Consider the following 27,099-nt stretch of genomic DNA (forward strand, 5'->3'; position numbering starts at 1 on the left):
GTTGTCACTGATGCAGTACTTCACGCTGCAGCTAGGTGTCACTGATGCAGTACTTCACGCTGCAGCTAGGTGTCACTGATGCAGTACTTCACACTGCAGCTAGGTGTCACTGATGCAGTACTTCAAACTGCAGCTAGGTGTTGTTGCAGCAGTGTTTAGAACAACATACTTTCGGAGCATATTCTTTTATACAAGGACCCCCTGACCAATTTGTAACCACTTTTTGGTGGTCCCTTTTAGATATCTTCCCATTGACATTTTTAAGAATCCCATCTATAATGACCACCTGTCCACATAGACCAGATTGTATAGGACCACTAAATGGTCTTTTTGGGCAGTGTTGACTCTATTCTAATGTTGTGAGCTGCCCTTTATAATCTATTTGATATCTTTCTCTCATTGCATAGATTAAGAAATGATTTACTGAAAGAAAGAAAAGAACATTCTAAGTTTTGCAATGTATTTACATGTACTCCAACAGGCTGTGACTGCCATTCTAATCTTACATGTATGCTGTGACTTGCGCTGTTACCATATTGTTGGTCTTTCTCTCATTACTGAAATTAGGGAACGCATCGTGGGTACCGCCACCCTCATCTAGGAAGCCCTGGGAGGAACCAGCAGACACCCCAGATAAACATCTCTGGCTGTTCAACATCCGTGAGGACCCGGAGGAGAGGACCGATCTGTCGCAGAAGCATCCCGGTGTTGTGCAAGAGCTACTGGAGAGGTTGGCTACATACAACAGGACAGCAGTGCCGGTGTTTTACCCATCTTTCGATCCTCAAGCCAACCCAGCGTTACACGGAAACATCTGGGGACCATGGAGGTGATATGGGACAAACCTTGATAGTTTTCCTATTTCTGCTGCTTTTTTCAACATTAAACTTTGACAAATTTATGAGCTACATACAACAGGACAGCAGTGCCGGTGTTTTACCCATCTTTCGATCCTCAAGCCAACCCAGCATTACACGGAAATATCTGGGGACCATGGAGGTGAAATGGAACAAACCTTGATAGCTTTCCTATTTCTGCTGCTGCTATTTTAAACATTAAACATTGACAAATTTATGAGGAGAGAAGATAGCTACACAAAACAGGTCAGCAGTGCCCGCGTTTTACCTGTTTATTTTTTACCCTCAAGCGAACCCAGCGTTTCACAAGGACAAAATTGTTTCTTGACCCTAGTCATGGTTGAAGCTAGCTGGCAACAATCTTGCTTCCAAGCCATTCAGTCTTTCTAGAAGTGCGCACTGCAGCTAGGTGTTGCTGCTGCATTGTGAAGAAGACAGTCCCAAACAAGTCTATTCCAGTCATGAGCCAATGGTTGCTTCCCTAAATGGCCATTAGTGAGATGACCCCCAGGAAAAGGACAGACTTGTCACAGAAACATGCTTGTGTGGGAAAAGTTGGCTACTTACCATAGGACAGCAGTGCCTGTGTTTTACCTGTTTTTATGGACTGCCATGGAGGTGATAAACAGCTAGCTGTGACCAAGCAAACTACTTTGCATTTAGTAAGTTTTGAGATATAGTAGTCCAGAAACTTCAAAAGCTGTGCAATATAACATATTGTTAACTATGTTTGTATTTATTATGGAATGGAATGACAAAGTGGACTTCGAGCAGTGTTCATTATGCATTGTGCTACACACAGTTCACACAAGCACGCAGTTCAGTGAGGATAATTTCTGCCATAGTTGTATTCATTGTTGTCATAAGAATGAATTTCAAAGCATAAATCATCATGAATGGTAATGACTTCAAATGAAAAGAATTCCCAAACTACTAGTAACTTGTGAACAAGCGATCAGAGTGTTTGCCTTGCAGTCAGAAGTTTGTGAGTTTGATCCCCGACCTAGTCATTCCAAAGACTTAATACCAATCTCCACTTGGCATAAAGAGTATGGTAGATGAACACAGTGAACTAGTCCCCTGCTGTAGTGATTGCACGAAGTTGTGTGGCCCTGAAAACAGATGTGGGTGCCATCCAATGCACCAATTGGTAAAAACATTGTTCTAGGAAAAACGTATAACAAGTAACAATATAAGTGCAACATTAAGATAGTTCATACTACTTTGTAGTAAAAGTTACAACACCTGAATTCTCCCCCAAGCTTGGTCTTCTGTTGGACTGCCAGCTTGCACAAATCAGGGATTTTCATTATGGCAACTGTATGACTCCAAGTGTGATACAATCAGCCATCTACATTGCTTTTATGCTATTCTGAAATATAACTATAAGCTAGCTATATGGCCTTATATAGACCCAAATTGTAATACATGTAATATATGCAACTCTTCTAGTATGTCATGAAAAGGAAATAACACTTGACATATGTAATATCAATCATCTTAACCTGATACAGCTTTGTTTATATTATGATCTCATCAACAAACATAATATATCTGATTTAGTGATTTGTTCCAGCAAAGATTTTCATACGAGGTATGTTTGTCCCAACATACAAGTGGCCTTATTGAAAGAAAGAGGTATAGATGTTGTTGCTATAGGAGATACATAGTACATTGTATATCAAGTTAACAGATGGTAGTTTCAAACTGTGGTACTTTGAAAATATATAGATAACTGTTACAGTTAGATATAAAAATGGACATAGGTTACCCCAGTATTGGAAAATATTTGAGTTTGATATAACAACAGATATAGGTTACCCACGGATAATAGTAAACTAGTGCTACATCAGCTCAATGTACCAGTTGGAAAGTAAAAAGACAAATGTCATGAATATTTCAATACCATAATACTGCCTGGTTTTGAGTAGCTGTTTACTTATAATACTTTCTTAAAGTTTATCTTTTTCAGCTCCATTGCTTTTCCCATATCCCAAACCCTTCATCTCATTTCAAATATAAAACTTACATCAGCAAAACTTGGCACTACTTTTCAGCCCCAATAAGAATTAAAAAAAAAGGAAATTGCATCAGTAGCATTTGGTGTGTAATACTTGAGTATCTTTCTCAGCTCCACTCTCCCCCCTCCCATACCCACCATTTTTCCTTCAAAATATCCAAAAGACCTTGCATCAGTAAAACTAATAACCTTCACTTGACCTTCACTCCCAAGGTGACCACAGGTCCCCGTGCAGGGCAGGGTTTGCCCTGGGGTCAGGCGGCGGATAAAATATCGGCACCGAAGACTTCTTGTACGCAGCCAGCTTCTCTAACAAGTCCTGTACAACAAGAGGGTATTTCTTTGATAGGTCCGTTCTCTCCTCGGGGTCTTCGCGGATGTTGAACAGCCAGAGGTGCTGGCCCGGTGGGTCGTCTGACTCCTCACAGATCAGGTCAGAAGATGGGGGAGGCATCCAGGACCCATTCCCTGTTGGTGAAAGATCATAATTGTAATCATCAGAAAGATAAAAATTGACAGGTAAAATCTTTTAATAAGCATTTCAGGATCCCTCTATCCAAAATCTAATCGATTCAAGGTATAATGAAAACTTACCTATGCCCACCAATCCATTCAGGCCATTGAGTTATGCTGGTCAACCACACACACACTTACACCCACAAATGCTACCGAAAATATAACCTTCTAGCAAAGGTATTAACTAACTACCTGGCTACCCTGAGTCCAGTTTCCAGTCCCTCAAATAAGCAAAAACAAACAAACAAATAATTATCTGGGTAGCCTGTGAGCAGTTTCTAGTCACCTGAGCGGATGGCCGCGTGCATGCAAACAAACAAACAAGCAAGCAAACAAACAAATAAACAAACGATTACCTGGATAGCCTCTGAGTAGTTTCCAACTTCCTGACCAGATGGCCGTGTGCATGCAACAAACAAACAAATAAACAAACGATCACCTGGGTAGCCTGTGAGCAGTTTCCAGTCGCCTGAGCGGATGGCCGCGTGCATGGATGTGTTGAAGGTGTCGTCGCCCCACTGGTGGGGGGGCAGGTACAGGATGGTGCGGAACAACGGGTCGATGTTGTGGAGGATCTCTTTCCTTGGAGAGGGCTTCCCTTCACTGTGGAAAAGTAGAGAGAGAAAAGTTGTAGAAGACATCATCAATATCTTTTTTTATATATCAATTATGCAAATGAGTCCTATTGTGACAAGTCATGAGTAGACCAAGAGTCCCTTCTTTTGACTTTGCAATCATGATGAATACAGAAGTTATTATTAATTTAGGTTGTTGCAACGCCAGTTGGGAAGAAAAATGAGGTTGCAAACCTAAAGAAACTATGATACTATTTCCCTAACTGTACTACCTGATGGCTTCCCAGACATTGTGGCCGTCCAGCGGCTTCATCCCATTGGTGGAACCGCCGGCAAGTCCCACCAACGTAGGGAACCAATCAGAGATGTGGATCAGGGCGTCGCTGGTCCTGCCTTTGGCTTTGATCAGCGGGCTGTTGACAAAGCCGACTCCGCGAATCCCCCCTTCCCAGAGTGAGCCCTTCCAGCCCCTCAGCGGCCAATTGTTGCCTCCAGCCATCACCTGTCCTCCATTGTCTGAAAAACAACGTCAAGTTTCACTTAGCAAAAATTCTACACATTATTTTCATATTGAATATAAAGGGGTTTGATGCAAAAGCTGGGTTGTCTCCCAGGCAAAGCTTAAGCTATCAGTAATATCAGGCCTGGGATCAAATCCTGGTAGCCAGTCGACTGTTTTTAAATGCTTGTTACACTTTCACAGTACTCACCAGTTGAGAAGACCAGGACCGTGTTGTCCCATAGCCCGTACTGTTTCAAAGCGTCGGTGATGTTCCCGACTGCCTCGTCCATGGCCGTTGTCATGGCAGCGTACATCCTCCTGTTGTAGTCGTTGATGTGCCTGTACATGGCAATGTACTTCTGCGGAGCTTGTAGCGGGGCGTGAACGGCTTGGAAGGGAAGGTACAGGAACATGGGCTGCAAGTGTATGAAAAAAAGGCTCTTGGTAAGAAATGTGCAGGTGTTGGCACATTGGCGGCGCACCAAATCCGCATGTTTTTTAAAAACAGATTTCTCAAAGAGGCACAGTGGACATCACTTATATGTCATATGTGTAAAGTGCCTTTTCCAAGCCATCATTGACACAAAGGTGAGTATTAAAGTCAGAAAATAGTCACTGTGGTTTTGAGTCAAACACTCTCACCGCCCACACTGACACCACAATTGTAACGGGGCATGGAAAGCACCTGAATTTCAAGCATCAAGCCATTAGAAAAGATATGAAAAAGTGAGCACTCAAACACATAGCATTCCCAAATCTGAAGACCCCTTTCTAGAGCTCCAAACCTTGCTCTTGTCTTGTTGAGCGATGACCTCTATGGCTTTCTTGGCAAACAGGTGAGTGGAGTAAGTTCCGTTCTGGTCAGTGACTGGTCTGTTCTGGTCCCTGAGGTCCAGCCCGTTCCAGCCGGGTCTGAAGCCGGGCATCCCACCAGAGTTCCTGTGGCTGAAGTGGTTCTCACTGCCCGTCAAGAAGCCTGCAGAGGAACAACAGAGTCTCAGTTAAATTCTATGATAACGTTATATCTTTCTTTGACTGGTGTATTTGAATGCACTTCTTGGTAGATTGAAATAAGATCATGATAGTTGTTGAAAATTATCATGCTAGGAAATAGTGGTGAACATAATCGTTCTGAAGGCTTGAAGATTGTATACAGCAGGGAAAAAGTTGTCATCAAGAGAGTTCCATAATTTGGCAGTCCGGGGCAAGAAGCTATTGAGGTAGAAGGACTTTGAGATGAGAAATTGAACAGTATAATTATGTGAGATAGAGGAAAACCTTAAGTGATACACTAAAAGCCTCTCAATGGAGAGACAAGTGGTGTGATATCATTGGAGCAATGGCCATCATGGAAGTACCAATAGAAAAGAGACAGGGAGACAACATTTTGCCTGTGACTGTGAGAGAGAGGGCCCTGAGCTTTGAAGCCAACTGATGGCTAATGGCCAGGATTGTCTCCAGCTTTCTTTTTTTTTCATTCCACTGATTGTTTGGGGCCTTTTTATGTACTGTTACATTAGACTTTTTCGCTGTGATCTTTATTTGAGGAGAAGCATGATGCTTTTTCTAACTAGTGACCCTTAGGAGGTTGATCGAGGAGGATGTTGGTCTCCAAGACAGGACCTCATGTCTGTCTCGCATGACAGAGTCATCCATCAGGTGACACTTCATAGTGTCACCTGATGGATGACTGAACTGAACTGAGTGAGTTGTGCTTCTTTGTGGCTCGCCTAGCGACTACTTGATGAAAAAGTCTAATGTAACAGTACATAGTTACGTGACTAATGAATCTTTTCAACAACTGAAATTAGCACTCACCATAGAAGGTATCGAAGCCCCTGTGCAGGGGTGTGTACTCCTCCTTATAGAAGCCCAGGTGCCACTTGCCCACGATGTGAGTGGAGTACCCCCACTCCTTCAGTCGCTGGGGGAGAGTCACTTCATCAAGGGGGAGGCCACTGGGCTGGGGGGGCCAGATGATGCTGTGTTGGAGACCAAAATGGATCTGGAGAAAAAAAAATGCAATACGATACTGTAAATGCAGAAATGTTTGTGGTGGTTTAATGTTCCGGTTTTCGCGGCAGCCGCGTCACTGCGAATTTAAAACCACTGCGAATATTTTTTCATAACAGTAAGAGACTACAGTGCATGTTGCTACCACAAAATTAAAACCACCGCAGAAAGTCCATTTGCCCGCAAAATTAAAACTATTTACAATATTAAAACCGACCGTCCTGCTACAGTACCATGGGAAGCCACTAGGGGGCCCATAATCCAATCGTTTCTTCATTTTGCAAAGATCTAACATTCCAAATACCTAGAACACCAGATATCAAAACCTGGAGTTCTACTGCAGTACCTTAGAAAGCTGCTAGAAGGTCAGGTATCACACTTGAACTTCTTTTTCCAGACCCATAGCCATCTACCAAATATCTTTAGTATCCATTTACAACTTCTTGAGTTACTATGAACTCTCATCATTCCAAAAATGTTGTCATCAAGGACTTCTAAAGATTGTCTTGAACACCTAAACCCAGCATTGCTGATATCAATTTTCTTATGTGGCTGTATTATGGCATCCGGTGGAATTATGAGGGTAATATAATCCTGTTTACAGACACACATAGTATTACACAAAAATGACACCTAAAATCAGAGTTCTTGGCAAAGGTAAAGATACAATCTGAAAGTTGAACTGTTTTGGGGACAGGCTTGGGTGCGAGAGGAAATTGCTGCAGACACACGGAGGAAGCAACTCTGAACTCCTCAACAAACTCTAACAAGATTTACTGCTCTCTTCACTCTTCAATACCAACACAAGAAACTTCGCCAAGGCCACCAAAGTAGTTAAACTCCAAACACCCAAGGCCAATTCTTTTCTCTGCCGACCCCAGACTCTTCTGATAACCTTCACAGCGACATCTTAACTTGTGCTAATAGCAAACAGAGGTTAGCTTTATTCTTGCCAGGTTGATGATTACAGGCCACAGCAAGTAAATATTGTAGATCAGACATCAATGCATACAATTTGATTTTACTTAGGTTTCAAAGAAAAATATTTGGTTCCAACCATTGGAGTTGGGCAACAATTTTTTTTCCCCATGACAATAGCCTACCGTGGCCCCTATGTCTGGAACAACCTACCACCAGACACACGTACGGCTCCAAATCTGACCAGCTTTAAAAGACTCTTGAAGTAAAAGTTATTGACCAAAACGAACGGACACGGACTATGAACACTGAGCCATTGTACAATGTATGTGTAGTGATATAGGTTGATGAATCTAATAGTACTCAGTATAAATCTGTATCTGTATTATATTTTATATGACCCTGACCTCCCTCATGACCTCAATGAAAAGCGGCCTGCTGGCCGATTTGAGCTTCTCATGAATAAACAAAGGTTCAAACAAACAAACAAAAAGTCCCAAATGTTGTGACACTAAGCATGATAGACAGAAGGGTTGCTGTAGTGATACTAAGGCTTAGATCAACCACACTTACTAGTGTCTCTTTCAACACTTTTGGGATACAGGAATAAAAATGATAGTAATACAAAAATGTCGGCTGTGACACCATGCTCTAAGTCACTTCAATTAATGTTCTATTGCAATGATTTAGTGATTTTTCTTGCCGTTAAACTCTCTTTGTGCCCTTGCATCAGACTGGAGTTTGTAGTAGACGTCATCCATGAAATGTACCTTCTGTGGCCTTCGATTCATTTCTCCCGGGTTGACGACTATCAAAACTGACCTTGTTTAGACATTGCAAGGTCAGGTGCATGAACCCTCCGCCACGACCTTGGTGACCTACCAGAAGTTTATTATCAGGGCCTATAATGACTTGATCAGAACCAGGGGAGTTATCAGTAGTGGGTATCATTTCTGGGACAATGGAGCCACTGTAACAGTTGTAGATTGGTAGTTTGACAAGTTATTCCTATCGCTACGCAGCAGAACAGTCTAGAATGCACGGAATTGAGACACAATGTCCAGCTGTGTAAAAGTAAGTTGACTAGTTTTTTCAAACACTGCCGGATGACAAACAATCCAATGAACTCATCACTAAAAATTTCAAATTTCCAAAAACATTAGTGAAATTGAAATTTTGAAAGTGAAATTTTTACCATCAAGTACATGTATATTGCCAGTACCCCACATGCAGACCCTTATGACCTTTGTTACCACAAGAAGTTTATTATCAGTCCTTATAATCAACTTTGAATTACCTTATTAGAACCAGGAGAGTTAGAAATAGGTGCGGGTATCTTTTTCCATTGTTTTCTTGGACAATGAAGTCACTCCCGTAGCAAACCATCAGTCCTGGAATGCCACTGTCAGTGGCTGGACAGGCACTGACAGAGGCATTTCAGACGCAAATCAGCAGAAGACCTCCACTGACAGGCCTGTAATACGTCTGGCAAGTACAAATCGGGCTCTGCACTGATCTGGGACTGTCTTGACAGGCCTGAAAGCGCTTAGGACTGTCTTGACAGGCCTGAAATACGACTGTTGATGACAGTCCCAATGACTGTTGATGACAGTCCCACCACTGTCAGCCATGGCAAATCGCAATCTTGTATTAATTAGGCATCTAGCGAATCAGATACCAGCTCTTTTAATTGGCTGCAGGCCCAGGGAAGTTTGAACTGAGACAGTTAGGTTTTGAGCTCAGCTAGAGAAGGACAGCAGGGATATTTACTCTGTCCAGGCCTCCATCTCTCAGACTTTGCAGCTTGGAAAGGAGATTGATTGCCATAACTATTGTTTGGAAGTACTGTGGATGTGGGGGGAAGTGTACATCATGTTTCTGAGGTAAGATATTAGTGACAAATGGCCACATTTTGAATTTTGAATTTTCAGTTGGGAGGGGGGCATGGCAGACTGTGCTATAGACTGGGTGCCTTAAACAAATAGGTACAGAATTAACAATCATGTACATTTGTGTACAGTCAGTTGTTGTCTTGTTCTTTAAGAGACTTATTTGGTTGTGGTTTCAGAACTTCATATTATAAGCATTTTAAACTTGTCAAATCAATGACAGAGGACTACTCACTGAGGAGGTATTGACGATGCCCCATTCTTGTCTATAATGGTCTTTCTGCTTCAGTTACTTTTTGAAGCATTTTGCAGTTGCATAAATTTCTGTACTCTACTATGTAGATAGAACCTAGTTAGCCAAAATCTTTCTATTGTTCAGTTTTTGTATAATTTTTACCTCCAAAATCTAGTACATGAGCAGAAGTGTTTTGTTATGTAAGAGCAGATCTACGACTGTCAGCGACTGTTTTACGTCTGTCAGCCTCCGGGAATCCACGACTGTCAGTCATGATTCAACGACTGTTTTACGACTGTTCTACGACTGTCAGCCACTGGGAATCTATGACTGTCAGTCATGATTTAACGACTGTTTCTACGACTGAAAATTTGCATATTTTGTGAATAATTAGTGGCTGATACAGTGCACTGACGGGCCCTGATCAGAGGTAAAACAGTGCTGTCTGACAGTCACTGACAGTGCCATTCCAGGCCTGATAGTTTGTTAAGGGCTGTTAAAGTGTGATGGTTTGGGCCCACATTTTTTGCCTGACAGTGTGCAAGAACGAAAACAACGCACTGCGTGTCGCTTTGGTTTTTACACAGGCAAAAAAAAGTGACCTAGGACACACGCTGCGCGTTGCACGCAGTAGGAAAGTGTTTAGGACAAGTCTTAATGTTTTTGCCTTAATGTGTAAACCAGCCCTTGGACTGTGTGATGGTCAGCTCTTGGGCTCCTGATGAGGAATTGGTAGATATAATAAATGTAGGTTTGAACAGACCACCTAGTATTATCCAGCCAGAAAACATGTCATTTGAGTGGAAAGACATCCATGTTAACAGCAAACTTAAAAGGGATAGAGTGTATCAAAGGCACAATCAGACCATATAGACCTCATCAAAACCCTGAGAGCTGTAATCAATTGTGGTATATTCTCTGGGACAATGAAGCCAGTGTTGAAGTCCAGTGGTTTTGCATAGGGGCAGTTAAGCAGGATTCAAACTGCAGATAAAGTTTCCATCAGTAGGGTGACATTGTGGTCTAAGGTTCAATGTCAAATTTAGACCTTGTCACTCTGCCAACCAAAACAAGTACAGTTTTCACCACAACAGTGTTTCATACAACTTCAATATCCAGCCCATCTTGTGATTTACCCTTAAGGTTGTGTTTTTGTCTCTCTCTCTCTTTCTTGTGTGGTGTGTGTGTGTGTGTGTGTGTGACTGTGTGTGTACATTTTGTATGTGTGACTTTGTGTTTGTGTGTGCTTGCGGTGTGTGTGTGTATGTCTATGCATGTGTCTTTGCTTGCGTGGCGTGCATCTGTGTGTGTGCATGTATGTATATGTGTGTGTGGTGCGTGTATGTGTGTGTGTGCGTGTATGTATGTATGTGTGTGTGTGGTGCGTGTATGTGTGTGTGTGTGTGCTTGTGTGGTGTGTGACTCTGTGTGTGTGTGTGTGTGTGCGTGCGTGTGTGTGTGTGTGCTTGTGTGGTGTGGTGTGTGACTCTGTGTGTGTGTGTGTGTGTGCGTGCGTGTGTGTGTGTGTGCTTGTGTGGTGTGGTGTGGTGTGTGTGTGTGTATGTCTGTGAGTGTGTCTGTGCTTGTGAGTGTGATAATAGGTATGTGTGTACAGCACTGCATGAGGTACCCTCCAGTTTTTATATTACCGGTACAAGTCCTGAAAAAGCTATGGTCATGATTTTTTGGGTGCCAGATTTGGGCTAGTGAGGAAATGCCATAGTATCATTAATTAAAAAAACAACTGATACATTTAAGGAACAAAAGACATCCATATTGAAAAGGCATATTAAATGTTTTAAACATACTAAGTCTTATATATTTACTTATCTATTAACAAAAAAAACTAAATAAATTTGATACTTTATAAATTTGTATTTGGTTTAAAAGTAACTTCAAGCAAATTCACTTTGACAGGTGGAAAAGCTGTCCCAGATGCAGGAATTACACTAATTAGAACATTTCACTTTGATTTGTTGCTATAAGAAAGTGGCAAGCATATCAAAGATTGAATTAAAAAGGATTGAGTGTCTGAATAAAAGGCACTAAGTTTTTTTTGTTTTAAGGAATCAATGCTGAGGACAACACAGCCACAGAACAAGCAAACATGCCCAGCTTTGTACATTATTGCATACAATAGGCTAGACTATGAGATACCCTAGGATTCAAAATGCCCAAGAAGACCACTCAAGGAATGATGATAAATATCTGGTCTACAGTTGTATGTAGACAGGTGGTCACTATAGGCAGGATTCTGTGTGCTTGTGTCAATGGGAAAAATTATCCAATGGACCACCAAAAAGTGGTCACAATGGCCAGGTTCTGTAGAGGTGGTCACTCATACAGGTTTGACCATTCTTAAAAAAAAAAGAAGATCTGGTCTATGTAGCCAGGTGGTCACTATAGACAGTATTCTTAATGCATTTCAATGGGAAAGGTTTATCCAAGGGACCAGCAAAAAGTGGTCACATTGGCCAGGTTCTGTAGAGTCAGTCACTTGTACAGGTTTGACTGTTGTTCCACAAAACCACAAAGCCAGACTAAGTGACCTAGAATGTCCATAATTCTGTCTAAGTGAAAGTAACACCTGTAATGAAGTGCAGACCAGAAGTGGAACCAGATGACACAAAGTCTCACATGTCCAATTAGCACTCCCCGAGGGGAGGAAGGATTCACCTGCTTCTGTTTTGGCCACAACCAAGCATGACTCAAACTGTTTCTCCCACAGACAAATAAACTGGTCAACCTACCAACTACTATCTAAATAAAGGTATAAGGTCAAGGTAGTCCTGTACCCTTTTAAATTTCGAGACAGTAAGGGGTTGTGGGCTGTTATCCACTGATCTACTGTGCATATAGCATGGTACAGGTAGTAGAAGGCAGAGCCAGCCAACCCTCTACTCCCACTGTCTTCTACCTCCCCAACCTGAAAATGTATAAAAGTGCCTTTCCCAAGGGCAAAGCATCTGTGGCCGGTGTCAGGGGATTTGACCCCAGTACCTCTGGATACTCTATTGCCATTATAACACCATGACAGGAGTGCAATCCTCACCAAACAGCTTCAAACAAGCCTTGCAAAGACAGTCACCAGATCTGCTTCAGATTTGTCTTACAACTGAGCGTGACCAACTCTGTCTCTCCCCTACACAGTTTCAGGATGGCACAGGTGAATCCTTCACTCAAGGGGCACATCACCTTTACCAGAGAAGTTTCCTCCCTTGAATGAAAGCAATTAGTTTTACCCTATTTACCTCCATGAAATGTCATGGAATGGAGGTTATATTTTCTGTTATGTGTCTCTGTCTGTGTAGATGATTACTCAAGAACGGCTGGATGGATTGGTTTCATACTTGTTGTGTTGATGGGTTGTGATGAAAGCTTGAATCGATGAGATTTTGGGAGCCGTATCTGTCGTTATAATCAATGTAATAATATCAGAAATCACCCCTATATTTGAGATATATTGGTACAGGCATCGTGCTTTATGTGTTTGTTAATGGGCTTAGCTGCAAGCAGATAGTGAGGTGACAGCTGCTTGGGGAACCCCCAGTAGTTTTATTTATGTCTGCTTAGGACTGTTTGAAATATTTGTAACAGTTGGCACAGTATCTGAACAGTTGTTGCGTATAGCAACTGGTTATGGTAATGTAACAGTTAACTCCTTAAAGCAACTGTTTCCCGATGCTGGGCAACTGTTTCCCGATGCTGGACAATTTGAATATGATAAATAACTTTGTATTTACCCACTTGTGCCTTTGGGGACCTGGTGTGTTATACTTCGTTTGCGCTGTTAGATTTTGTGCTCCGCGTGGCTTATGCTGATGTTGTGTTGGTAAGTACTTGCATTATTATATATCGGGCATCAACTTGTCCCCGTATCCTACATGTAGGTATTGGTTGTCGGATATTTCATGTCCTTTTGGTTGTGTTGATGATGTGTTTGTATCCTGTATTGTATTTCTTGTATTGCATTAGTGTATTTGTCATATGTCATATTATGACAAAGCATACAGTTGCAATTTTACCCAGTATGTGTAGGACATAATGCCTGTCCTGGAAAATGAGTGGTTACTGTCTGTGGTTTTCGCACCTATATTTTTCCCATATGGCGTCGATCTATTAAACTCAAATTAGACTTTGAAGTGTCACATATTTATATTTCCTAATCAGATGGACATTGTTTTTGTCTTTAAATAAAAAACCAGTTCTCTCCCATATCAGTAATATCCATTACTCTCAAATACAACCGACCATCAACATACATAACATCCACAGAAAGCAATGAATATTTCATGGAGGTATGAGGTCCCCGAACTCTAGTTAATATATATTTTACAAAACTTTTCTTCACCATTCACAGCTAGGAAAGGAAGTCCAGGGAGGACTGAAAAGCACAAGTTGTCACAGTGTTTTATGGCCACCAGTGGACCCAGAGGACTTGATTAGTAACAGGAGCCTGAATGTTCCTGTTTAAAGTGACAGACGTGACTAACCCAATTCTTCTGATGGATCTGGGTACAAGCCCAAGGAGAGTTGGCAGGAGAGCGGTTTCATAGTACTCTGTCTAGCTCTACTCCCTTGACCTCCAGGTCATGGGGGAACAAAGTAGACAGGCATAGATGAAGGCTACAGATCCAGGTTATAAGATAAGATATGCCAAAAAGCAGTGACTCAAGCAACTGGATATGATTTTGGAAACGGTCAGACGTTCCTGACAGGCAGTTGTCAGTGACACTGTCACTGAGGAAAGCTCGGGTTGAATGAATAGACTGTGGCATAGAAAAGTAGCACACATTGTGAAAATGATCCTTGTGCTGAGTTTCAAAGAGTGAGGTACTCGGGAACTAGGTTGATGAATGATGTCTTTTCTGTGACCTAAATCTGTGAGCTTGATAATAAAACCTTCTTTACATAAACGAAGAATGTGAACAATCTTTTGACATGTTTGAGTTTGAATCTACAGTGAGACTTTTTGATTGTTGTATGCAAAAAAAAATACATGTAGATAGATTTAGATTTCTATCTAATTATCTTCACCAAGTTCTGAAGAGAGACAGTGGAGTTTGTAAATCTGACATTATTAAAATCTTTTGTATTTGCACCCATTTTTTTGAAAAGTTTTTAAATGACAAAATGAGACAAGTGCAAAATATTTGACTTATAGATTCAAAGCCCAAAGTTTGTAGTGTATCCTTCTTAAGTGTTGTATCTGTGGAGAACACTTCACTGAAAAATATGCTTGGAGCACAGCATTGAAAGTATTGTCTGAGTTTAGGTGATTTATAACTGGAAGGTCTTGCTAATAGGGGCACGTGGTGCACTCTCCTGTTGAATGCGGCAGGGGGCATGTTGTACTGACATGTCTGTTCTCTGGCTCACAGGGTCTGAGGAATGGAACATCTGTTAAACACGGTACTTTCTTAAGCTGTAATTGTAACTTCTGTGGCCGGGCACTTTAAAATTTATAAATGGGTTTAACAGCGGGGTGGCTGAAGAGGCTTGGAATGACTATCTAATGATTCTGGTTTGAATCCTTAGCAGACTGCAAAGTTATATACTGTAAATGCATTTACGTTTGCGGGTATTTAATTTTGCAGCAGCGGAAAAAGGACTGTACGTGGTGGTTTTGAGTTCGCGGTAGCATCATGCACTGTAGTCTCTTACTGCCATGGGAAAATGTTTGTGGTGGTTTAAGTTAAATTTCTGCATTTACAGGAAAGGCACTTAGGAAAGGCACTTGACTCTGATGAAAATTGAGTATCTATGGAAGCTTCAGTAAGGAATGCTGTCCTCTTGGATAGTATGTAAAGTAGGATGCCCATATTTGAGAAGATTCACTCCTTGAGTACGTTTAAGATGCCAACACAGATTATACTAGTTAAAGGGGCATTCCACTCCACACGGGAGTGTTATTTTCCGATAGATATTCATTTTAGTGATAACTGCATATGACTTCACATTATTCGATAAAGTACCCTGAGTTGCTCCACATGCCTCAAAAGCATTCAGTCTTCTACTAAACTCCCCAAGTACCCTCTAATTGAATCAATCCTATGGCTGAATACAATGCAGAACTTTTAGGTAAGGTTACCAAACTAATTTCAGGTTCGCTAAGAAATTTCGTCTTGTTCTTGTATTCTTTGCTATCTTATGAGCAATTTGCCTTCTCGGTGTGCTCAGCGTACCTCATTTATTCCGAAAATATGTACGATAAACAAAGTGTCTATGCGTATAGGGAATGCATGGGTAGGGTCTGCATGGGTTTAGTGAGTGTCATTATTGTTTTATAAAACACTCATCACGTAATTCACGTAAGGGTCCATCCCGTTGCGAGTGGACCAAACCTTGCAGTCTGGTCTTACCCATCTTGTACTTACTGTACAAAACTGGACGTGTGCTATGCCTTAAGGTGGCTTTCTCTTTGAAGAAAAAGAGACCTGTCTTCACCTGGTATCTTCCCGTCATCAGCTGACTCCTGGAGGGGGTGCAGATGGGCTGGATGTAGTAGTTCTCCAGTTTGACTCCCTCAGCTGCCAGTCTGTCAACAGAAAAAAAAAATATGAAGGACACAGACAACAGACAGATGAAAGAAAGGGTTAGGGGTTTTCCAGAGCAGCCTTAACAACCCCTACTGAGTTAGAGTAAGTCGAGCGTACCTAAGCTTGATGCTTCTGACTTAGGGAGAAGAGTTGATGCTCCAGGGACATGTACGAGCCACTCTTCATCTTAAATGATGGCAAGAACATTGCTCTTGCGAAACTTGATTAAAAGGGGGGGGGGGGAATGAAGTATGAAAAAATGAAAAAATCACGTTCTCTTTTCCAATGTCCAAGCTACCTCTCTTAACCTAATATTAGACGCAACAAGGATAAAGTGAATTCAAAGTTGAAGTAGGAAGGAACCAACTTTGCTTTGAATTCCTTTCTGTTTGAAGATCTTATAGGTTCAAGGTCAGTGTGGAGGCCTGGAGGGTGACATCCCTTTTGAGAGGGGTGGAGCCCTTCCTTGACCGTCTGCTGACCGCCTTCTTTGAGGTCACAAACAAGTCAGGACAAAACTAGACTAAACACTGGACTTCCAAAAATAACTTCATCAGGTTGGTAGATCAGAGGTTTGGGAGGTGAGAGACTGGTTGTGTAAAAGAAATATTCTATGTCCTATAAATTCCTGCAGTTTTTACACACCCAGGTTCAACCTTTCTGTGACATTTACACAGATTATGTGGGAGCCTGCATGCCCTTTTATATAGAGCGTAATCGGCCATTCTGATTCCACATAATTTGTAGCAAGACTGAAATCACAACTAATTCCCTACCCAGTCCTTCATAATGAACTACATGACTTTGTATTCCCCTAATGTTTAATACATGTGCAGGATTCAAACTTCAAAGAGGCCTCTAGCTAGTTGAAGTGCAAGTGTAGCTCATTTACAAACTTTGATCCATGTCAGTAAACTTGAGGGACATCCACTGGTCTATACCGGTCAGGAAGTTCAGCTCTTCCCCTTGGGCCACACCAATTTTATTTGTTGTTTCTAGGATTTTTCCCGACCCTAATTTTTCCAATTTGAAAAAACAAACAAAACTTTTCAAATTGGCCACACCTAGTGTTGACAAAATGTTGCTGCCTTTTCTTTCTCAAATTAAGTATGGGCCTCAAATTCAAGAAGCTGTACCTGCCTTTTTTGGACGGTACATTTATCATTTTTCTTCTTGAACTTTCCTACCAGGGACCCCCTAAATGTTGAAATGTTGTATAGTTATTTCTGTTATGTAACTTGAGTAAAGCCCCTCAATCTCTCCTACCCCCGACTTTTTGCAAAAGTTTTTTTTTTTTTCATTTTTTTTTTGACCGACCGATTCAATTTTCTGGAAAAATCCGAGAAACAACAAATAGAATTGGTGTGGCCCTACCTCCGACAGAAGGAACTCCCAAAGGTTATCTCCCGTTGCTATCAAAGTCCAAATATAAACTTGAACTTGATTGAAATGCAAAATGCTACTTCCGCCTTTTGAGGTAGAGACCAAACTTGCAGCAAAGATCAAAGGCCGCCATGGCTACATGCCTGAAACAGCTTGTCATCTGGCACATTTCTCTGCCTGTCTACAACTGCATACAGCATGTAAGTTGAAACAAAATCGGCTTGAATTACAGACAGACTAAAGGAAGGTAGAGACAAATTGCTGGATGGACTTATAAAGCCAAAGCAGCAATGTTAAGAAAGAGCCAGTGAAAAGTAGTGTAATGTTTGATGGAACAATGTTTACTTGAATATTCTTCAAAAAGGAAAGATGCTATCGAGTAAATCAAATACAACTTTAACACGTCATCATACTAGCAATAAGGCAAGTCTATTTAAGTGGAGACAAATTGAATATGGGCTTGAAGTTAGACTCGGAATCTAAAAAAGTAAAAGATCTGGGATTGAACTGGGTTTGAATTCCTATGTTGTAGACAATTAGAAAAAAATTGGCAACCTGGGACCATCCCGGCTATGCAGCTTATACAAACCTGGTGTGTTATGCCTTGAGGTGGTTTACCGGGTATGCCATTGATGCCTTACAAACAAACAAAAACAAACAAAAGAATAGGAGTCCATCCTGGTATGAGAGAATGAAACGTAATGCCTGATCTTCTTAAGCAGCTTGTATGTGTGATGCAAAATACCCATTTGAGGTCATCTGGACACCTGACATTTCCAGGTCAGTACAAGTATGAGTTTGTAGGTCTGGAAGGAAAATGAATCATGATGTGCACTTTCCCATATCTTTTGGAGCATACTTTAAGGTCACACTGCTTAATCTTATGGGTGACATCCTCTGCAGACCCTTAAACTTAAATGTGTGTGTGAAAAACCTTCAGAAGAGCCATCGCCTACCGTGGACCCACCATCTGGAACAGTCTACCACCGGACATACGCACAGCCCCAACTCTGGCTTCCTTTAGGAGACTCTTTAAGTGATGGGAATGGCCAAATGAACGGACTTGAATCATGTAGCAGTTTCTTTCTTTGTATGTATGTAAAAGTTGTGTATATTATAGACTTATAGGATTTATAAGGACTTTAAACGTTATATACGTTGTCTGACCCTTGCCTCTTCCCTCATGACCTCAATGAAAAGCGGCCTTCAGGCCGATTTGAGCTTTCATGAATGATTAAAGGTTCAAACAAACAAACAAACAAACAAACAAAAAATCCAGCAAAAAAACATGCTGCTAAAAGCACAGGACTAAACATCCAGTCCATTTTCCCCAGGCTTGGTTCATCTTATCTTATCTTATCTTCACTTCTAGTAAGACTGTAGACAATGATTCCCATTTCAATAATGTCTTTATTGCCATTCTGGTTTAAAGAGGGAAACAAGAAAGCTGTGGCCCCATGCCCTGACCATGTGCCCCCTTACCTAGTCTCTACCAACTGGCTGAATAATAATACTGGGGACTTTGGCCAAGTTGGGAATAAAGGCCTAGTAGGAGTTAATTGGCCTAGGATAGACTGTCCAATTTCTCTTTTTTATACAGTCATAAAGCTTAAAATTTTGATAAACCAGGGATTTTATTGAGTCACCTGTGGTCACAGTTTTTTTCCCCGAGAACAGTCCTCAGAAAATCAATGCGCCCACAGATGTCATCCATAAAATTAAGTCAATGTGGCCTAAATTGTTAACTTTTCTTTGGGATCTTGATTCACTGGAATTTAAGAAAATTTTGCTTTACAGTTTGCAATACCATGTGTAGCACACAGACTCTTTGCTGTACCAGCCCATGACTCTTTCAGGATGTATAAAGGTTACAGTATCATAGTCATGATGAACAGAAGTTGCCAGGAAAGTGTGTAGTTATCTCAGCTGCAGTTCCACCACATTCCTGTCCTGCACAGTGGGGTGTAACATGTACCGCTGACAGTGGCAGTTTTACATTAAACTAAGCCCCACAGCCACGCCCCCTCCCAGCAGAGGCTTGTTGGGCGTGATGTATAATTAGATTAAAGCTGAAACTTTAACTGGTGTATGAAAAATGCAGTGTAGAGGAGCGGAATTGGTGCACATATGACCATTGAACAGACAGGAAATGGGAAGCCTCTTAGCAACTACAGAGAGTAATCTGTGCAACTAAGACACAGGTCTTCAACTGAAGTTCAAGCAAAATTAAAACGGCTCAAGAAAAATGAATTAATGTTAATATTACATGTATTCTAGTTGCCTTGGCTAATAATATCAACTTCAAGCTTGACTGCCTCGGAGTACTGTAAAACTCTTAAAACTTGTCAGGCGGGTTTGTCAGATGCGGCAATGCTGGTATGGCTCGTCAATATGGTACCCATTGCTTCTATCAAGCAGGTTTTATTGATAAAACCGTTTCCTTCGGCTTGGTGCAGTTATGAACCAGTTGTGGTGACAAGAAGAAGTTTTACCTGTCCAAGTTGGGAGTGCGGATGACCGAGCCATGGTAGCCGATGTCGTTCCAGCCGTAGTCGTCTGCCAAGATGAAAACTATGTTGGGTTTGCCGCTGGAGGACTGTGCGAAGGTTTTCCCTCCAGAAAGCACGCAAACGACCAGCAGGAAGGGAAGGAAGGGCCGCAAACGGAGGAAAACGGCCGAACACCAACTTGAGGAAGGCGCCATCGCTACTGACCTCTGACCTGTTTAAAGCCCACCGCACGGCAGTATCGCGAGATTTCCCGAGAACATGTTCTAAACCAAGTTACTTCGTATTCTGTTATATATCAATACGCGTAAACACAAGTAAATTTAGTAAGAAAATACTGTAATTTTTGACCGATATAAGTCAGCTTTAGGTACATATAAAAGTATGTCTACATTCACTAGTAGTTTTGTCATGTTTGAAGATACACGGGAGAGTGTGGTTTGCTTCACATGTTGGTACTATTTTACCAAGCGGATTCTGTCGGGAGTAAATAAGTTGTAAACAGTAACCATAGAAACAAGAACAGCTTCCACTCAGCTGAGCAAGCCATAAATGTAAAGACACAGAGTTTCCAAACTCAGAATAAGCTGATTTTCATCGTTTTTTCGATCCCTAGTTGTTTGAAACTCACCTTTTTGCCAAAATGAGTCTCATGGCGAGCATGGCGAAGTATGAGGGGCTAGAGAGTAACAAAGCCCAGCAAAGAATAACCCAGAGAATAAAGGTAAGTCAAACATCAACCAACTAGACACATTTATAACTTTTGGAACGTCAGTTGAACAAACATTATAAACTAATCGTGGACTACATGGCAGCTTTATTGGTTGGGCGCCCTAGAAACACGAGTGACAACTATGTACACGTAATCTATCAACAGAACTTAGTTACTAGCAACAGGTGGTGGTACAATTTTCACAGGTTTCTGGTCCATTTTGTGTTGTTGTTCACTTTGTAGAGCTTAAGTTGCTCATAGAGCACCAAGTATCCATGTTATTTCAGTGTATTTCAGGGTATATTTATGTAGGGAAGGGTTGCTCCTCAACCTGGACCCCCATTTTGCGTCCAACCAAAATGCCATTTAATTGGACCTGGGAGTTCAAATGTGAGGTTGCTACCAGTTGAGCTACAGGGACATCCATATTTTCATGATACACAACCATATTCAGAACGCTTTTGAACTTTTGAGGAAACTAGATTGCAAGGTAGGAGTAATAGGTCTTAATGTTCAATAGATTGTTCAATAATCTGAAGAATAACCACTCTTGCTTGGACCTGTCTACCTGCACCAGAAGAACTGCACTCTGCTCTTGTTTTAAGTACTAGTAAGTACTAATGATGACAACTTAATACTTTTCTTGCAGAAAGACGAAATGTATGCCAGTCGTCAGAGCACTGTCAGACAGTAAGTACCTAATTTTTCTTGTGCCCTACATAGTGATAGGAACATCCTGTCAATAGTGGGAGAACAAGCCTTATTGACAGGAACAGTGACCAGAAAGGATCAGGCATTATGACACCATATGCACCGAGGAACAGTCATGTCATTATCTTACATCCAAACTGACCCACATAAGTCAAATGCCTTGTTATAACACATAGTCCTTTATTCAATAATTATTGTTCGTCAGAGAGGAGCAAGGCAGTAGGCAATTGTTTGACTGCACTAGATCACTTGACCAAAGTGTTTTTGCCAGTGCTCTTTTTAATGACCTAAATGGAAAATTGAGTCCAGGATCACACCCAAGGACCATGTGTTAGTTGGTCCAATTCAATGTAAATCATGTTTTCGGGACACCCCCAACCCCTGGAACATATTACAGGTACAAGGACTACTCCTGGCATGTTCAAAGGGTGCGTTAATTGTTTATAATTACCAGACAGTGCTTTGATGTTAAGCTCGTTACACATTCAGGACACCTTCCCCAAACCACGGCCAAATTTGACTCCCAACCTATTCTCGACCAGTTTCCAATCCAATCCAGACCTCTTGCCAACTCCCAAATATTTTATTTTGAAACATTATGAGGCTAGCATCTGACCTGTAGCTAACCTCACAAAACAACAGACAACCTTTACTCTCAAGTCCCAACCATGGTCTGAGTAAGGTTGGGAGTGGTGAGACTACAATGTTTAGTGGACTGTTAAAAAAAGTTACAAATTCCACTTGCACCAGAATGGCGCATAGAGCAGTGCCCATCTACATTTCTTTAGCCCAGGGCCAGGAACTTTATGCAATCTGACTACAGCAGGGGGCTAGTCTACTAGTAGTGATGTGTGTTTGACTTACACTTCTCCAAATGCTGAATGCGAAGCAGAGAAAGCAGCATGTACAATTTTTAATAACTCTTGCCTCAGTGATCCAGTCCCTACCACCATTAGACCCATCACTCCTGCCGTCCTACCTACCGTCACTCCCAGCACCATCGGTAGAACCATGGGAGGTTTACAACAAACTTTTGAAAGTGAAAACCAGAAAAGCCGCAGGGCCGGATGGGATACCGGGTAAACTTGTCAAAGAATTTGCATGTGAATTGAGCACGCCTCTTGCAGATATCCTGAACGCCTCCCTCCAACAGGGTACCGTGCCAGAGGAGTGGAAATGCGCCGTTGTGGTCCCAGTGCCTAAGACGAAACCTCCCTCGGTCAAAGAACTACGACCCATCTCATTGACCTCTTTGTTAGGCAAAGTTGCTGAAAGCTTCATCAGTCAATGGGTATTGTCGGACATCAAATCTGAAATCGACCCCCAGCAATTCGGCTGCCTGAAGGGTCGATCCACCACCCATTGTCTGTTAGACCTTACAAATGACTTATTCAAGGCCTCCGACAGACCTGGTACCCTGAGCTCTCTGGTGTCCACGGATTACAGTAAAGCCTTCGACCGTGTGAATCACACCTTAGCTATTCGCCGACTGATTGAGTTGGGATTACGGCCATCTCTAGTCAAATGGATCTCGGACTTCCTCACGAACAGACAACAGATGGTCCGTTACCACGGAGCCCTTTCGGAATCTGTTTCTGTAACCTGTGGCCTACCGCAAGGAACGATTCTTGGCCCCATCATATTCATTGTTTATATAAACAATGCAGCACGCCAAGCCCTATCCAAGAGATGGAAGTTTGTAGATGACTTGAACATGTTGGAAACTAGAAACTCGTCATCACAACCTCCGAGCATCCAATAGGACCTTACTGACTTGACCACATGGTCCCAGGAGAGCCAGATGGTTCTCCATCCGGGTAAATGTATGGTTCTCCATGTCCAATTCAGCATGACTCCACGGCCTCCTCCCCCGCTCAAGATCAACGACATTTCTCTAGTGGAAGTAAGAGTCATGAGAATACTCGGTCTCTACCTACAGTCTGACCTCAGATGGAACGCGCACGTCGACCACACATACAGTAAGGCAAGCCAACGTCTGTTCTTACTGCGCAGACTGAAGCATTTCAACATTTCGAAGGAAGATCTCGTTACTGTCTACACTTCCTACATTCGCCCAGTTACTGAGTACTCAGCCCCTGTCTGGCACCCAGGGTTAACCACACAGCTGAGCAACAAGATCGAACGTATCCAGCGCAGAGCGGTACGTATCATCATGGGACGCGACTACACCAGCTACCGAGATGCATGTACACAGCTTGGCCTTCCATCACTCCACTCCAGGCGTTCGAATCTGACACTCCGATTTGCTCAATCACTCTTAGTCTCTGATCAATATCGCCACTTCCTACCATCCACAAGACAGAACATTAGTTGCCGACAAACCCGCTCTGCTAACAAACTGGACATTCCCAAGTGCAGAACTGAACGCTATAGGTCTAGTGCCATTCCGCACATGGTCCGTCTACTCAACAGTAATGCCCCCATGCCTTAATCCTGCCAATATTGTATGCCTCTAATTTTCGTTTTAGATATTCGCTGGTCGATATCATGTATTATATTCGTACCTAACTGATTTTACACGTACTTTTATCTTAATGATTTGCCTTGTTGGACATAGATCGAATGCGTTTGTTTTAATGTGATATTGCAACTGCAATTCAGCCGTTAGGCTGCGAATGTAGCGATATGTTTTTGCTCAATAAACCATTACACATTAAATTCTTTAGTATGACTAGGCCGGGTATCAAACCCATGACCGAACCGAATGCAAGGCAAATTGCTCACTTGGCTCACCCCAGTGAACTAGTTATGTCTAATGTCTATTATTAATCATGGTCTAGGAAAGGTTGGCTGCCGAGTATAGTCAGGACTCTGGATGCCATGGTCAGCTAGTATGTGATTGTTTCAGGGCAGTCTCTAGGGCATTTTTGCTTCTTAGGACAGATAAAATTTTTACCCTTTTCGTCCCAAAAATTTGAACTTCAGTACATGGATTAGATCAAAATGTTTATTGCTTAATATGACAGATTTAACAACTTATTGAACATCCAAATGAACTGCCAAACAATGAGTGGAGACAGCCCTGGTTTGTTTGTTTGTTTGTTTGTTTGTAACTGGAGCTTTATCTTTCCCCCCAGTGAGAAGGAAGTAAACCTGGTGTCGGAGTGGTCGGAGGGTCTGGAGGAGGCGAGTGAGGCCAGGAGGTACAAGGACGACCTCAAGAAGATGAAGGAAGAGGTTCGGCTGGCAAACAGGGCGATGGTGGCCGTGAGTGTTCATTTCTTTTACAATTTTCTGGTAAACCTAGCCTTTTTTTGTAGTATACACTTTTTTGGCCTTTTGTACTAGGTCACTTGTACGGGCAGCAGTACAAGTGACCCAGTACAAAGAGAAAAAAAACACGAGCCAAAAATGGCCCAGAGAGCCAGGTATGGTAAACTGCCTTTAGGCGTAACTAGGGCTGGGTACCGGTACGGTGTACTGGTACAAAACCAGTTTTTCTTATTGGACCGGTCCGAAAAACTGGACCTGAAAAAAATCAGTGGACCGGCAGTTGGACCTGTTGGAAAATGAACAGATTATATGATCAGGCAATCACACGTTTTGGGGCTTACCGGTGGAAGAAAATAACAAGGGAGAAGCAGAGTAGAGTCTATAGTCATTTCTAACAAGTTTTACAGTCAATCATACAGAGGCAGCTAGCCTTGTAGGATTCTAAAATGCCAGTGGGAGTTGAATATTCCACAAAACATATTTCTTTGTAGCAAAATGGACCATTCTTTTAAGTATTGTCCTTTCACAATTTTTCACATACTGAATCAGGTTCAGGTCCGAACCTGGACCTGATCCTCTGGACCTGAACCGGACCTGAATTTTCTGTACTTGCAACACTCTGATTTTGTACAGTAGGTATACAAGCCACATAAGACTGTACTGTAAGGTTTAATCCACTCCACTCATACTGGAATGGACTCCTCATCTTTCCAATGAGTGTGGTGAGGTCTTATCAATTAAAGCATTTGCATGAGGTCCAGTGGGGCATGGTTATCCTCACACACAAATCTAACAACCAGAGCCACAAAGTCATCTTGGCCTTGCCCAAGTGGGCAGTATCATCATTCGGTAAATGGAAATTTACAAAACCAAGTTAGCTTGGCAAATTCAATTCAAATAGCAGAAAGGCGAGGATATATGTGAAAAAAACTTGACTGTATACTTTATTGACCGAGTGAAGGGACCAACTCGCAAGTAAGGTCTTTTGTTTCATTTTCAGGTTCATAGTTTTTAGTCATTACTCATTACAATCACAAGCAGGCACCAGTATTTTCACTGTGTTGCTAACTATTGTTGACTGAATTGTGTTTTTCTGACAGGTCCGCAGAGCAGCACTGAAGAAGCTAATCGAAGAGGAGCACAGAGCCCACGAACAGGAGCTACATGCCATGGGGAAGGCTTTCTACATCAAGAGAACATGAGCAGGGGAGGGGCTAATATGGGGGGAGGTGTCACAACAGAATTATTACAAAGGGCTTGGTATATATATATATACATTGTACCATCACAGAGAGTTATTGGCACAACTGTTTAAGTGTCATGAAAAATTCAGCCGTCTTGTTACCACAAAGATTGTCTTGAAGCTTTGTCAAAGGTTCCCTCTGTCACTGCCAACTTGACGTTAAACATATATTTTTTAGCAGAGTCGGCAAAATTTGTCGTTCACTTTCTGGAGTCTAATCAGCTGTTTGCTGATGAGATAGAAAATACCACTTGTATAATACACCTGTTTGCTAAGGCTAGAATTGTGTATTGTTTCTTCTCATCTTCCAAAGCACCTGCTAGTATAGTACATAGGGCTGTATCTCTTACGTAGAGGGCAGTTTCTTGTCTATTGTTATATATTATATTCAGTTCTTAAGAATTAGGAGAAAAAAAATAAAAAGCCTTCCAAACTTGTCTGGAGGAGTCTCAAGAAATTCCATGAGTATTGACCCATTTTAAGGATCGGTAGTACTTTTGCAGACAAAAGTGATCAAGGTTAACAAGAATCTTCTAATAACTCCATACAAACCTGGACAAATACATGCAACAGACTGAGTGAAGACTTAGTGTTGGGCAACATCATCCTTTATTACAAATGCTGAAATTCTTACAGTAATACGCATGATCTGATGTCAAATTAGTAAAAAAATAAAAGTATTTTTCACAGCTGAAGCCACTAACCCTCAAGTACAAGTACATACAACATGCTATACTCTCTCTCTCTAAGACACACCATTACTACTTGGTCCCAATCAAACACTAGACAATCACTACTTCCACAGTGTAATCAAGTCAAGACTCGATATTGTTCTTGCACTAGACTATAAGCAATTTCACAGATCCAACTGCTCATGCACAGGTCAAAGGTGAAGGCCCCTGACCTGTAAACAGTTCTTGTCTCTACCATGCTTTAAATATGTCCATATAAGGCAGTTGGCAAAACTATGACAGGTTTGGTTCTGCATCTCAGTCAGGGGCCTTCAACTTTGGCCTGCGCATGAGCAGGTGCATCTGTGAAAGGGCCTATTATTGGTCAGTGCCAGGCCATAGTGGTACACAAGGCTAACTTCTACCATTGGAATGGAATGGAATGTAGTATGTACATGGTGTTGAACCGTTGTAGCCTGGTATCCAGCCGTGTCATAGCTCCCGAGTCTATTCTGACTCGAAAGCTATGATATGGCTGAATACCAGGCTACAACAGTTGATGGAAACAAGACTT

General features: G+C 41.9%; 2 protein-coding genes across 2 annotated transcripts; one reads left to right on the forward strand and one right to left on the reverse strand.

The window, feature by feature from the left end:
• Nucleotides 1–1,560: 1,560 nt before the first annotated feature.
• Nucleotides 1,561–20,204, reverse strand: LOC118407458 (arylsulfatase B-like). The gene is made up of 8 exons (XM_035807937.1): nt 19,940–20,204; nt 15,973–16,063; nt 6,289–6,475; nt 5,256–5,446; nt 4,679–4,886; nt 4,241–4,484; nt 3,833–3,996; nt 1,561–3,345 (listed from the first exon to the last, which is right to left on the reverse strand). Exons 1-8 carry the CDS (start codon nt 20,149–20,151, stop codon nt 3,080–3,082), a joined length of 1,563 nt encoding a protein of 520 aa, XP_035663830.1. The 5' UTR covers nt 20,152–20,204; the 3' UTR covers nt 1,561–3,079.
• A 304-nt stretch (nt 20,205–20,508) lies between these two features.
• On the forward strand, nt 20,509–26,549 carry LOC118407439 (uncharacterized protein C1orf189 homolog). The gene is made up of 4 exons (XM_035807918.1): nt 20,509–20,678; nt 21,316–21,356; nt 24,476–24,605; nt 25,712–26,549. Exons 1-4 carry the CDS (start codon nt 20,598–20,600, stop codon nt 25,811–25,813), a joined length of 354 nt encoding a protein of 117 aa, XP_035663811.1. The 5' UTR covers nt 20,509–20,597; the 3' UTR covers nt 25,814–26,549.
• The last annotated feature ends 550 nt before the right edge of the window (nt 26,550–27,099 follow it).

The sequence above is a fragment of the Branchiostoma floridae genome, chromosome 2, assembly GCF_000003815.2.
Source record: "Branchiostoma floridae strain S238N-H82 chromosome 2, Bfl_VNyyK, whole genome shotgun sequence".
In the NCBI taxonomy this organism is placed as follows: domain Eukaryota; kingdom Metazoa; phylum Chordata; class Leptocardii; order Amphioxiformes; family Branchiostomatidae; genus Branchiostoma; species Branchiostoma floridae.